A 14,719-nucleotide genomic window follows, 5' to 3' on the forward strand; every position below is an offset into this window, starting at 1 on the left:
CAGTTGTCCAAGACCTCAGAAAAGTCTTTCAAAAGCATCTCTTCCTTTCTCCAAGTACAGTGGAACACAAGTGAAGTCCAAGTATACAGGGTAAAGTGGTGAAGTCAGGACACAAGTCTTAGGCCCTCGGTGCCATGGCACGACTGCTTCTACTCCCTTCTTGCAAAGTCTATGTCCCATACCCTCTACCCAGTCTCCCCTATCAATCCAGTTCTTGGATTTGATAATTTCATTCCCTTTGGGTGGCATCTGCTGTCATCAGGGACTCTACACCAAACTAGTAGACGTTAGGAAAGAACCTAGGGGAGGTGCATAGTCTATGCCCCCAAAAGTACTGCCTGGGGCCATATCTGACACTACTGATTTACCTGGACTCTGTCTCCTTTCAGTTCATAAAACCTCTGCCAGGACAGCACTGTCCCTGGAAACACCAGGGCATGGCCAGTGCTAGAACAGCGGTGACCGTGATTCTAACTGCAAAGAGTCCAGCATAGATAGTATTGTTTTAATGATGCAGTCCTCTCATTATTCCCAAGCTTTAGATGAGTTACCACTGAGCCCAGATGACCTGGCCACCCTTCGGGACCACACTGCTGTGGTTTTCAGGTCTTTGGAATTCCCAGACCATCCATAGGACCACATCCCACTCATTGGGGAGGGGGGTGTCACACAAGTGTGTCCCTCCCTACCTCCAGAGTGGCCCTTCTGATGGAGGAGAGCCAGGGGCATAGGAGACGCTGAGTGGGGACTGAGAAGAGAGTCCATCCGTGTCCCATTGTCACACCATTGTGACTGGCACTGCCTGCCCCCCATGCCCACCCCTGCCCCCCACTGTGGGAAGCAGAAAGAGCCTTTGTGCAGGAGGGTGGCATGGTGGGATGGATCTGGAGGAAGGGGGGCCAGGTGACTCAAAGAGGGCGGGGCAGGAGGGTTGGACCAACCGCCTCCCGGCCACCCGCTTCCCTCTTGGGCTCCTGGCCACAATATGGGTGTTCACGACTCCAGCAACAACACTGAGGTGCCCGGACGGTGATTCTGATGGTGATGTTGCTCTGTTCTTGTCTGTCTAATATTCCTTTTTAATCCCCATCCTGCCTGCCCCTCCCTTATGTAGGGTTACTTTAGTGATCCCTGGAATGTTTTTGACTTCCTCATCGTAATTGGCAGCATAATTGACGTCATTCTCAGTGAAACTAATGTGAGTATGACTCTGCCCTCCCCAGGAAGCCTCCTCCTTCCTCCTCTGCCTCCTCTCTTTCCCCTTTCTCTCACTCTCTCTCTCTTTACCTCCTTTCATTTGTTTGGTTTTTTAATTTCCTGTTTTTACCCCCCTCCAGTCATGCTTTTTATTGAACCTGCCGTCGTCTGTGGGGGAAAAAAAGTGGGAGCTTCTCCTCCTTTTTTTCCCGTTTGGCCCAGCTCTGCCCCGTGGCGCTGGGCCCAGGGACCCGGAGCTGAGTGGAGGAGGGGCAGGTGCGGGTCCTTGGTACTAACCCAGCTTTTGTCAGGCCTCTCCGCCCTGTGAGAACCAGGTTGCCCAGGTTTGAGCCGCCAGAACTGTAGAGTGGTAAGAGAGTATTTAATATGCCCACGTAACCTCTTTCTTTTCTCATTTTTTTTCTCTTCTCTCCTTTCTTTCATGCTTTTTTTTTTTTTTCATTTTTTTCCTCTTCCTTTTTGTTTTGTTTTTCTCCTTTGTTGTTGGTTTGTTTTTTTTTTCTCTTCTCTCTTTCTCTTTTCCTCGGCTTCTCTGCCCCATGCAGCACTATTTCTGTGATGCATGGAATACATTTGACGCCTTGATTGTTGTGGGTAGCATTGTTGATATAGCAATCACCGAGGTAAACGTAAGTACATGGCGTCCGTCCCTAACTGTCCGTGCCTGCTCTAACACTCATTTGTCTTTTCCCGGGTTCATTTTTTTTTCTTCATTTTGTGTTCTTCTCCCCACCTCCTTATTTTCATTTTGTTCATTTTATTTGTTTGTTCAAATTAGTTTAAAGGATTTTTTTTCTCCTTGTCGCTTTATTTTGAATTTTTCTGTTTTTTGTTGTTTTGTTTTGTTTTTTTAACTTTCGGAACGAGTTAGGGCCTCCCTTTTCCTTTTATGTTCTGATTGCTGCCTCTTTTCTCTCTCCCGTTCCACTCAGCCTGGCATGACTCACACTGTATAGAAGGAAGCAGCGAGGGGAGCCAGAGAGTGCCGGAATGAGGGGACAGTCACAGCTTCTGGGCCACGGCTGAGGCAGGGACCCCAACCTCCCCTCACCCCCACCTTCACCTGCAGACTGCTCCTTACCCTGTCTTCCCTTCACCCCCATGGCTCCCTGGAAAGGAGCTCTCTCCGGGTGGACCACCAACCTAAGTCATCTCTGGAGTGGCTGGAGAGCCAGAGCACTGGGAGGTCCACCCAGCGGTCTTCCCGGGGGCGGGGGCCTTGCCTCCCCACTCACTGTGGAAGCAGCCTCTGGATGAGCACCTCACTCCCACACAAAGCTGCCCAGAGAACGGACTCTCACACCCACCCCGTTCTCTCCCTGCTCCCCGACCCCCTCACGACCCCACCCCTGGCTCCCTGGCCTCAGACAGAACCCCAGCACCTGGCCCGGGGCTTCCTGCCATCTTCTCCCGAGCTGTCTCCTCCTATACAGTAACTTCCAGTCCCTGCACATGTCCTTTTGTTACCTGGCATGTTGAAACCTTCTCTCTTTATCTATAGGCAAGCCCTCTGGCAGTTAGTCTTTAACATGTGTTGTTCAAATTTTTCATTGTTATTATTTTTCCTTAATTAAGAGACTTGGTAATGTTTGCACAAACCTCTGATGCGCTGAACCATTGAATAACAGCACGGAGCAGATGCTGTAGGGTTTTGATCTAAGATGTTCGAATCTAACCTACCAACCGCCACCACCCCCCTACTGCATCCTTACCGTCCCCCTGCCGGCTCTCTATTTCGCTCCCAATCAGTTGAACTGACGTGTTATCTTATCCGCCTGATTCCCCTGACTGGAAGCCCATCTGCCCCCCACTTCCAGCACCTGGACATTGGAAGGAGCCTGTTGCGCTTTCCCTCCCTCCCCCTCCCATCGGCCTCTCACACCGGCCCTGTTCACCCTATAGCCATAGATTTGATGGCCCCTCTGTCTCCAAGATTCCCCTGGGTTGTCTTTGTCTCATGGTGTGCATGTGTGTGTGTGTGTGTGTGTGTGTGTGTGTGTGTGTACACACTGTCCCTTGACTTCTCCTAGGAAAACATCAGATCATTAAAAAAAAAAAGTCTACCTTCCTCCGCATGCTCTGCACCTCCCCTCCCCCCAGCGCCCCTCCCCTTCACCTCACCAATCTGGGCACCCTCTGAGCCCTACAGTGTCTGTCAAGTGCTACTCAGGGCCAGGAGTCACCCCCTCATTTCTAAAGGCCAACGCCTTTGTGCTTGCTCAGAGCTCCGCCCGTGCACTGCTCTCAACTGAGGGAACGTGCAGGATGGGAGATAGGAATGAGACAGGGTACAGGTCCATACAGGTCCGGGACCAGGAGCCCGGTGGCAGGAAGATGCAGAAAGGTGACAGCAAGCTTTTCTCCTCGATACAGTCCTGAGGTTGTGAGGGGGTCTTTTGTGGTTCTCGCCCTTGGCAAGGCCTGTACCACTCAACCTGCCATTTTCTCCCGAACTACTGCTGTTCTTAAATGAAAAACAAAGCAAAAAGAAAGAAAGTGGCCAGTGTATAAGATTTCTACTGAAAGAGTGGCTATGTGGGGGCTAGAGGGGGTATACAGGGGGAGAAAGGAGCTTGAAGTCATCCTGCAGATACTTATGTTTGTATAATGATTTTCTACTTACAATTCACCTGCACATACATGTATCTCAGGTAACTCTTACCTGCCCTGTGAATTTAACAGGCAAGAATTATCATCCCCAGCTTGCTGACCCTAAAGATACTGATGGAGAGATTTAAGTGCCTTTCTGAGCCACACAGCTGGAACCCAGACCTCCTGCTATAGCCCATTCACTTTGCCCTAGACCACAGTCCCCGTCTCTTCAGTCCAAGATGCCTTTAACAAACACATACATCTCACATAACCCCCTCGATGGTACTCCCCCCAGCCAGGATTCGATCAGCCCTTAGGTCCTGTAATTTATATTTTCAGTAACCACACAGGTTCTTTTCCCATTTTCAAAACAAAAATTATGTATCAGACCGCCTTAGAGTTCTGATACAGAACTTAGAGTTCTGATACAGCCTCCCTCCATCCCTCGCTGGGTTTTTCCTTACTCCTCCAGGCTGAGGGATTTGTTAAAAGTCATACTGAAGGGCTGTCTGAGGATTAAATGGGGACAGTGCGTGTGCTGGAGAGCAAGAGGAGGTGTCCCAGGACCCACCCCCAGCACAATGATTGGCTTCTGAACCAAGAGAATAACCATAATGTCACCCACATCCCGAAGGCAGTGTGGGAGAGGAAGTCAGAACTTCTTCCCGGAGAAGTTAGCGAAATGGTAAAGACTTGGTTTCCTCATCTGTCAAAGGAATATGATGATTTTTCCTGCAGTGTGTTTGGAGACTGAAATAACAATATCTATTTTAAAACTCTGTGAAACTGTAAAGCACTACTCAGTGGGAGAGACTGTGGATCCCAAGTATGGCACCCAAGCAAAGGACATTTTTTCCAAAAGCCCTCCTAGAAGAGCTGGGAGGGTCCTTACTTTCCCGGATATGGTTAGACTCTGGAGTGTGGTCGACAGGTTCAGCCAGATGAAAGTAAGCACGGAGTACATGCCCAACCCAAGCCTCAAGAGGCCCATGCCATGAGAACAGGCCCGGCGCAACCCTGCCCTCAGGGGCAGCCAATATGGTGGATGACAAACTAAGGAGCAGTGATGCCTAGTCTCAGAGGCAGGTCCCTCCACCACGTGGCTCTGCCTTCATGTCACTAGCCGCTTCTGGGTCTAGACGCTCTCTGGTGTGAAGAAGTTCACAGTGCCAGGGTGGTTTCCCAGGGTGCTGCTCTAGGCCTTCCAAGAACATTCTACTCAGACTGTCATCACAAGACATCCATTCCCAGACATATGTTCTATTTAGCAAGAATCCACACTTTCAGCGTCAGAGGAATCCATGAGGAATTTTCACCTGTCACTCATCATCTTTGACTCTTTTAAGACCACAGAAATCAACTCTCGTTTCCCTCACCAAATCCCAAATTTACTCCAACTGCCCTCAAACTGTCCCCGCAATTTATACTCTTGTCCTCGCAAATGCCTTCTCTTCCCTCCTTGTCTTCACCAGTAGGCTGTGGCGCCCGCTCCCTCTCAGGAAACAGGTTCTCCACCCATCCCAGGCCATCGCTTCTTCATCCCACTGCATTTATGGTCTCACCTTCTGTATATGTCAGGCACCATCTCAGGCACCTAGGATACATCGGTGGCAAAATGAAAGCCCCTTCCTCATGAGCTGGCATTCCAGGGTAGAGGGAAGAGGCAGACGATGAGCCATACGTCTAGAAAATAGGAATATCATACAGTGTGCTAAATGATGATCAGTGCTTCAGAAGAAATTATGTCACGTTAGAGGGATCAGAGGTGGCAGGGACAGGGAAAGCAGGTGCAGTGTCAAATAAGATGGGCTTTCCTGAGGAGGGGACATGGCACGGAGCAAAGGTGTGAAGGCGATGAGGAGCTGCGTGCAGATATCCGGGAGAGGAGCTTCGGGGCAGAAGCAGCTGCCACAGGGGCTGGAGCACACAGAGGAGGGGCACAGAGAGAGAGGACTGGACAAGGGACAGGATTCTGGCTTTTATACTGAGCCAGAAGGAAAGACACTGGTGCCTTTGAGAAGAGCGGTCCCACAGTCTGACGCATTTCCAAAGGACCACCTTGCTGCCTCTAGGAGTCGGGGTGGAAGCCAGAACAGCGCTCAGAAGGCAAATGCAGGAACCCAGGTGGGAGGCAAGGGGAGCTGGCCACAGAACAGGAGCACTGGAAGTAGTACCAAATGGTCAGATTCTCAATCTGTTGTGAAAATAGAACAATATCTCCTGAAAGACTGGATGTGGGTGTGGGCAGAAGAGGCATCCAGGATGGCTCGGGGGGCCTCATCCACGAATGTTAGAGATGAGGACATGGAAGGCCAGGGACAGGAAACAACTCGCTCATTCCCCCAGCTTGTTCATAGCAAGGCCAACCGAGAACCTGGCCGCTGACTCCCCATCAGGTGCGTTAGTGTAGGTGATGTAACCAGACATCGTCTATATATATGACAATGGTCCATGTGGCCAAAGCTGGCTCTAAAGGAGATTAAATCAAGACTGGTGGTCTCAGGTTAAGCTGGAGTGGATCAGAGTGGAGTGGGGCAGACTTGATCCTTGACACCTCTTTACACCTCTGTTTCCCTTTGTTGGATCCCTTCTTCTGTTGCTCATGGATCTCCCTCCGTGCCCCCTTCCCACTTTCAGCACCACCCCCAGCCCCACAACAAAACTCATACGACCATGGCACCTGTTTCCAATGTACTAATTCTTACTAGGGTGGTAGTGGCTAAGTAAGCTACCCTTCCAAAAAGTAATGTTGCCCTTAAAGAGAAGGCAGTAATGCTCAACCTAAAGAGTGGAGATCTGGGACATCTGGTGTGTCTAATGTAAGACTTTTGGGAACATGACACCTGAGTGAGAGAGTCTCTACACCCCATCCTCCAGCTGCTCTACAAAGGCAGTTTTCTACTCTGCTTGGAAATAAAGCCAGCCTCTGGAGATTTAGCAGTGTGTCTGAATAGGAGCAGTCTAGCTGGCAATGCAGGAGTCATTTCGAAAGCCCCCAGGCCTCTGCAAGGCAAGGCAAGGCTTGCTGTGTGGGCGGCGGACCACAGAGCACTGTGAGGTCAGCTGTGATAAGAAGTCAGGCCTGAGAAATTGGCCTGGTAGACAAGCCTTTCTAAAACTGTGACATTGAGAAGTGCCCTGCAGGCTTGACCTGAGAGGTCCATGGGAACCTCTCTTTGTCTGGACATCCTGGTTGGGGCTCTTAATTCAGCCTGTGTTGGATCACCTGAGTGTTTAGGCCATTATGACCCAGCAAGACTCGTCTGCCCTCTGCTTTCTGCCTCCTTCACTTTCTCTTTTCCTCTAATTTTCTTCCCTTTCCTTCTCTTTTCTCATCTTTTCTGTCCACACACAGCGCTCTCCTTTCCCCTAAAATAGAAGAGTGGAAGGAAGCTGTCACAATACTCCCTTGGTTTGGCCAGACAGCCATCTGGGCCTGGCCAGTGTCTGTTGCTTTAGTTCCCACAGGCTAGCAAGCTACTGTCAGTGTGGTTGCCAGAAAGCTGCAAGCAAAGGGACCTAGAACATTCCATGAGCTGGTAGAGAATGTGAGAGATCTATGCCCCAGGTGGGTTCAGAAATGCCCACAAATGCCCCCAGAAGGCATAGCCTGCACTATTTACTCTATTTAGTGTGTCTTTTCTCTGAGTCATACTCTTGTTCTCTGTCCCCCTTTCTTCTCTGTCCTTCTGGGCTTCTATGTTCTCTCTCTCTCTCTCTCTCTCTCTCTCTCTTCCTTTCTCTCTCAAAGAGAGTTCATTGATGTTGTTGTTGCTGCTAACAAAGTGATTTCATTCATTTATTCTTCATGGGTTCTTTCTGTTTGTCATTTGAGTGAAAGATACTGGTTGTCTTCCCCAAGGGAAGATAAAACTATCTTGACAATTTCATCACTCTTGTTTAGTATGAATTATTGGCGGGTAATAACACCTGGGGAACCATCAGGCTCCAGGTGACTAACTCAGTGACCCCTGAGGCTAACCATGCGAGCTAGCCACTGGGCAGCTAATAACAGTGGTCACCGCTGTCCACCTTCTGCAGTCTAGCCCACAGAGACTGGAGGAGCAAGAGTGAGCCAGGAACCAGCAACCACCGCGCTCTGTACCTCTCCACCAGTTCCCTTGGGGCTAAAGACCTTGAAGTTCAAAAGAGGCATTTCAACTGTGTGTCTGTCACCACAAAGATTCAAGAAGGGCCCTTTTCCTTCTGACTAGAATTTTACCATGGGAAACAGATGCAAGCCAGGAGGTCTCCAACATGGTGGACAGATGGACAAGGGAAGAGAGGCTGCTCTTTCCACTGCCTCATCTTTGGGCTCTCATTTTTCCCTGCCCTTTTCTGTGCAGTGTTTCTGCTTCCCTTGTAATCCTCCCTTCTTTCCTTTTCCTTAGAACCGCTCCTCCACAGATCCATCTCCAAAGACCAAAGACCTCCTCCACAGACCAAAATGGAAATTCTATCTAAGGACTGCTTTCAACTACCTATAATTCCTTCCTTTGAGGACTCTGAAAGCCATTGCCATCTACCCTCAGCTTCTGTGTATCCGAGTTGACCTGAGCTTATTTAAGCTTTGCGTCTCCCTAGCAAAGAAGTTCTTCATGCAACTTCAGAGGATTTCCTGTTTTAAAACATATTTTACTTTGGCCTTCTTAAAATTCTCTCCCCTGCTGCCATCTCTGGTGGCTCTAAGATTCAGCATCTTCCACCTCCTCCACATCTATAGGGCCACAGTTTAGTTCTTGGTTAGAAGAGGAGATAAAAGGATAATGAAGACCTCCCCATCTTAACTTACACTTGCTGGCTCCTGACCATGAAGGTGGCGTCAATGTCTCTTGAAGCCCCTAACCCCTGCCTCTCTTCATGTGTACCCGACTGATAATCATCCTCCCAACTTAGATAACTGGACTTTCACAAACAAAACCCCAACCTCTCAGCCTTCCACCATCCCACGACACTCTTGTAACTGAACCAGACTTCCTGTCTTGCAGATCAAACTGAAATGAGATTAGAGGCAGTGAATGCATAGAATGGACTTTGGGGAGTAGGGAGGGATGCCAGCTGGACCCAGATCTTCATGTGGTCTGAAATGGAGTTTATATTTGATCTACTCCCTAAGTTCTGACAAGAGTACTTTAAAAAAAAAAATCAACAACTCTGTAGCAGAGCGCTAGTAGAAGACTAACGTGCTCCTGTGACATTGCTTTTGACTCATGTTCCAGAGGAATGTAGAATTTCAGTGACTCTAATATTATACCCATTGTCTCAACGGCACCAGTGGGTTGTGCAGACCTGTTCTGTGAGGCTTGTTCATGACCTAGCCAAGAGCCAGCCTTCCCTGGAGGGAATCAGAAGGTAACCTGCATTTTTCGAAGTCAGTATGTCCAGGAGGGTGCAGCAGGGGCTTATGATCTCTTCAAAATTCTCTGTAATGGTCTGATCTAGAGAGAATATCCTAGAAGACAGCTTGGTTGAATATTACAGCCTAGATATCTACTACTTAGCCTTTAATTCCTAGTAATCCTTGCCTCCTGGCTATGTGAAAGAAAGAGAGAAAGAAAGAAAGAGGAGTAAGGAAGGGAATGAGGGAGGGAGGGAGGGAGGAAAAGAAAGGTACAGTCTCCTTTTTATATGGTTAAGAGCTATTTTTCAACAATCTTTTAGTTCACCAGAGACTATGTAATGTTAACAATTGGAAAAATCCCCTCCTCCATCCCGTCTCTTCACCAGCCTCCGATGCTTCCTGAGTTTCATCCTTCAGTGGCTTATGCGTGGTCTAAAGATGGTCTCCCAATGAAAAGGAGCAGTGAGGACATTCCAGAAACTAAGACTTCATTCATTGAGTGATAAGTTTTCGTTTGATCCTGTACTTAATTCAGAAAGACAGTTTTCCAGAGAATATCTCCTATTTGCTGCCACTCATGTTGTCATTGCCAGTTATACCAAACCTAGGTAATCTGTGTAAGTATAGAGAAGTAAGGTAATTGGGTTTTCCTTTCAGTCTGCCCTTAGCCTGTTAGCTGGAACCACTAGCCAGGACTCATTCTGAAAATGTTCCACCTCTGCCTCACCTCATTTCATTTATACCAATTGCACAAACAAATTAAGTTAATTGCCCAATATCTTTAAACCCCTTGGAAATTACCAGATCATTAGAACAGAAAGATGAAATCATTGGCTGCTCAGTGCCTACCCTTACTGGGTAGAACACCATAGGAAGACTCAGCCAGAATGTTCAGAGTAGGTAAGCAGCTCTGCTGGCTCCCTCTAGAAGGGTAGTATGGGTTGGGTCCCCAGGCTCAGGGGCACGAGTCTTCAGGGAATCTTTCTGCCCTTCTTCCTCAGGAGAACCACAGATAGGGACTGGGAACCCAATCTGAGAAAGGGTCACAGGTGAAGGGTGTGAGTACTCTGGGCTACCAGCCATTTCTGAATTTAGCTCAAAAAGTAGAAGCGGCACTAGGTGGCCTTTCAAGACAGGGTACTGTGGAATCCCGGAGAGTGGTAAACAGCACAAACATGGCTCTGGGCTAAAGGTGCAGAGGCCCAAACCCAGTGAGTCCAGTCTCCCCTTCTAGCTCACCAAGGGATTCCACTTGCTTCTGGGCAAGATACCAGAGACTGGAATGACTGCACAAGAGCATCAGGAAATGTCCTTAGGGGGTTGGCAGTGTGTCAGTAGACTGTGGCTTCTCTGAGGGCGAGGGCTCGATGTCATGCTTTTCCCTATCGTTTCCACTTAGAAATCACCCAGTGGTTGCTTTCTGATTTTATTATGAATGATTAGTTATTTTTGAGATCATGGATCTTATGAACATAGTTCTTCAAATATAAACAGGCCTACATGAGACATTGATAAATACTGCTGTAGAAGGTCAAAAGTGCCCTCCGAATAGCATAGCTTAAGGCCCAAGAAAGAAAGTAGTCTGTGACTCTCCAGATTCTCCCAAAGGGAGACTCTTAGGAGAGCTGTCATTACCTGGGCTGGGAACCCCAACTCAGAGTCCCAGAGAGCCCCATCCTTCCTCTCTCTTCTGCCTTCCTTGCTCCTCTTGATTTCTCCTACTCCTACTACAGAGCTGTATCCTAAGGATTCTCAGTACATCTTATTAAAATACTAAGATATAATCAAGGTTATTAGAATACATGGACCCAAATGGGTTCTCTAAATTGTCTTTCTGGTCCTGTTCTGGATGGTATCAACCCAGAGGACTCTCTTAGGAATGATGAGGAGTTTTGACAGTTTTCAGGATAGATCCAAGAGGAGAGCAACAGCCCAGACCTGCCGGGAGCTCTTCTGATGCACTGGTGGACTTGTCTCCGTCTCACCCTGACACTCCCTCCCCCACTGAAGCTCTAGAAACACAGAACTGCTAAGCTATTAACACGGGAGGACAAGCACTCAAGCAGCTAGAGATGTCTTCCGTGTGTGGTTGTGTGTGTGTGTATGTATGCGTACACATGTGTTTCTATGTTCTTTCTCAGCCTGCTAGCCAAATTCTAGTGATTCCACAGCCTCCAGGCCTGTGGACTGACCTGGCAGCTGGTATTCCTCCTGAAGCAGAAACCAAGATCTAGAATGTGCACTCTAAGGGACTGGAGAGGTGTCCCTCCCCTTCTCTTCCCTTGCCTCACCCTTTATCTCCATCATTCCCGAAAAAGGTCATCTTACCAATTTGCTGTAGGGAAGAAAAGGAATTTGCTGAGAAATTTGTTAACAAAGAAGTATTTTCAGTCTGCGAGTAAATGTATAGTTATGCACATTTCCATCCTTCAAAACTTCCATTACATGTTTTCCTCGTTTGTACCTTAAAAACAGAAATACAAGAGCAACCATCTGAAAGTGGAGGGTAAAAGCAAAGTCAGGACCTTGTAGAAAGAGTTAACAGCTCAAAATGATCACGACAATCAGGAGCTGAGCTCTGAGTGCTGGAGCCCAAAGGGTAGGAGAACCTTCCCAGATACAGGCTCAAGGAACGGAGGTGGCCGTGGGGTACTCACTAGTGGCTGGTCTCTTCAGCTCCTGCCTCAAAATGAGCTCAGCAGTCAGACCCATGAGAACAGCTATTTTGGGTGTTAATAATAACATCCTAAATTATGTGCAGAGCTTTAAACGTAAGAAACATTTTTTCACACCAATGAGCCAGGCTCTCCACACCTATAGACTAGTAGCTAAGCGGGGCTATCTCCCTCCTGAACCTGAGCTTGAGGACTAGCCCTGCTACAGAGGGGCTTGAGGACCACCTCTTTGGAGCCTCCTCAGTGATAACTAAAACTGAGTTTTTCCCTCAAATTCAAGGGTCATTGCCCTTGACCTCCTTTGCTCACAAATGTTTGGGCAGGGACATGCACTGAAACATAAGCAAAGCCTTTCTCCTCCAGCTGGCAATGCTTGGGGTGAGTTAAAATGCAGAAAGGGCAACCCCTCCAAGGTTATCTTAGGACACATAACTCATTTTAGGGGGAAAAAAAAACCTACCCCCACAAAATTCAGAAGCCCCCATGTGAAACAAGCATGTGAATTATTTCATTCGTGGCCAGCGATGGTCTTGAGCAGACAATGCCTTCAGGTTCTCCCTAGACAGAACACCCATCTGTGCAGAGCCCACACTCACAGTGATGTCCCAGAACCTGCCAGGCCTGTGCTTTGTATTTCTTTCACTTGTTTCCTTTTGCCCTCTCCTGCCACGGTGTTGCTCCTGTGTTAGCCAAGACCTAGAGTACCAGGCATCTTCGTTGGAGACTCATTACAGCTTATTTCTATCTGCCTTTCTTTAAAGCCAGCTGAACATACCCAATGCTCTCCCTTTATGGTAAGACCAACCCTCCCAACCACGCTCTTAGCTTCTGTGACCCTCCTCTAACACCCCCACTCTCACCCACCCTGATGCCCGGCATCTCTGGGAGCCCAACCTCTCTCCCACTGCATGTAGCCGCCATGTCTGTCCTGTGCCTCGCCCGCCCGGTCACGTGTGAGCTGTGACGTGCTGTTGTGTGATGGTGTTCCTTTCCCTCCCTGAGCTTTCCTCTGGGTGAACATTCACTGTGATCTTGACCATCTAATGAGCCACCAGGAGAGAAGCGGACCCAAGGGTCATTTCCTGTTAAACATTCTGAGGACTCCACGGGCTAAAGTCTCTAACTTTAATCCGATGTGGGAAATTTGCAGTGGGCACCCATGAGCGCCACGGTCAGGGGCTCTGCAGAAAAGAGGAAGGAGAGGGATGACCCAGGCGGGAGACAGAAAGTCAGGCGATAACTTCCCACAAACCATCCAGTGTCTGTAACTACTGGCCTCCTGTGCTCTGAGTTTAAGGCCACAGTAAAAGGTTGTAAGCTGGAATCTGTCACTGGGAGTGTGGCTGAATATCCAGGCATGAATTTTTCTAAATTCCTGAAGTTCGTTCAAATTAGGCTACACAGAAAAACAAACTCAGGGGTTTGATGGGATCATTCCTGATATAGGACTGTGATCCACTTTGCCTAAAGTGATAGACGCTGCTAGGTGTGACCTTGATGTCTCCTTGGAACAGGCTTCTCTAAAAATCTGCCATCACACGTTTCAAAACGGAGTCAAGTGTGAGTTTTTAAAAGGACGTGTGAGTGGGTTGATTCCCTGAAAGTCAGCGGACAGGGGCAGATTGGGTCTGCGAGTGGTGCTTCCTAACACAGTCCCTCCCAGGCTGGCTGGAAGGCCGCCCAGGAAAAGGCTGAACCCGGGCATCCTACCCACTTCCCAGGGGTGGCCCCTGGGGTCTCCTGACTCCCTGCATTGTCATTTGGTTTTTTTGGAGGACATTTCTGTGTCTCTGTAGAAATGTGTTTATCCTCCTAGAGCGTTAGAAAACTGCAGCTACTGGGAGTGGGGAGGAGCGAGTTTACGGGGTGGGGGATTTGAACCCAGCATGGAATTTAAACTGCACGCTTGACTTTTCTTTTTCAACTCGTCAAATCCAGATGCCCCTGTGGCACCAACTTCTCAAACTCTTGACACTCACAGCTGAACTTCCCCACTTCAGCTTGTTCTTTCTTCTTTTTTCTCCTTTTCCGAACATGGTGGAACTGACAGCTGAGTTATAAAACCCTGAGCCTTCTCTGCCTACTCCTCTGGGGGAACACAACCTCCTTTTAAGGAGAGAAAATAGAATTTCAAGTAGATACATGGATGATAGAAATGCAGAGATTAAGGGCATCAAAGGCTTCAAAATAGGCAGGAAGGGTAGGGCCCCGGGGTAGGACCAGGGCTATGGCTGGCTGTCCCTCCCGGGCTCCAGGGCGGCCTGTGGAGCAGCACCCCCACCCCAAGCCCACAGGTCGCCCTGCCTGAGGGGAACAGGTCCCCTGTGCAGATCTGAGGCAGCTCTGGTTTGAAACTCAAAAAGATACTGTGACTCTCCCCCAGTCTGGGGAGTCCAGAGAGTAGGAGAGACCCTTCCGGTGTGGATTCTGCACAGCCCTCCCAGGGTGCAACGAGGGTGTGTGGGCAAGGGGCAACCGCCTCTGGAGCTTTCTGCCACCCTTGTGGGTTTCCCGTACGAAACAAGAGTAAGATGGGTGGCCTCAGGAACCACTGGCCATGTCCGTGACAGTCGGCAAGCCACCAGGTTGGAACAAAGGGCCGCTGGGGGCCTTCAGGGGCACTGGCGCTAGTAGGATTTTCAGCGGGGGGACAAACAAGGTGTGGACGTTGTCAGGGACGATTGGCCTGGAATGATTCAAAAGAAAGCAGAGAAGCAAGAAGGGGGTGTGCCTGCACAGATCCTCCCTGTCAGTGACCTGGAGACTCCTCCACCCTTGAGGGTTGCGTGGGACAGGAACAGTAACAGGAAGCCTGAAGGGTCCGTTCTCTCCTGGTGCCAGAAGGGCTGGGTGAGCTGCACTAGCTCTGGGGAATGAGCGGGGAGCTCCCGGA

At 49.1% G+C, this 14,719-nt stretch overlaps 1 protein-coding gene across 17 annotated transcripts in view; it reads left to right on the forward strand.

Annotated features, from left to right (window-relative positions):
- Positions 1-14,719, forward strand: part of CACNA1C (calcium voltage-gated channel subunit alpha1 C) — a 627,772-nt gene that overhangs the window by 557,203 nt on the left and 55,850 nt on the right. For 6 of the 17 annotated variants that reach the window (XM_046012065.1, XM_046012074.1, XM_046012066.1 and 3 more), the window contains 2 exons: positions 1,115-1,198; positions 12,588-12,620. The exons of 1 other annotated variant lie outside the window; for it this stretch is intronic. In XM_046012065.1, coding sequence (XP_045868021.1) covers positions 1,115-1,198; positions 12,588-12,620 — 117 coding nt within the window. Of the gene's footprint in view, positions 1-1,114; positions 1,199-1,763; positions 1,848-12,587; positions 12,621-14,719 lie in introns of all 17 variants that reach the window. 10 more of the 17 variants (XM_046012070.1, XM_046012064.1, XM_046012072.1 and 7 more) reach the window with 4 other exon arrangements.

Source organism: Meles meles, chromosome 7, assembly GCF_922984935.1.
Source record: "Meles meles chromosome 7, mMelMel3.1 paternal haplotype, whole genome shotgun sequence".
Lineage (NCBI taxonomy): Eukaryota > Metazoa > Chordata > Mammalia > Carnivora > Mustelidae > Meles > Meles meles.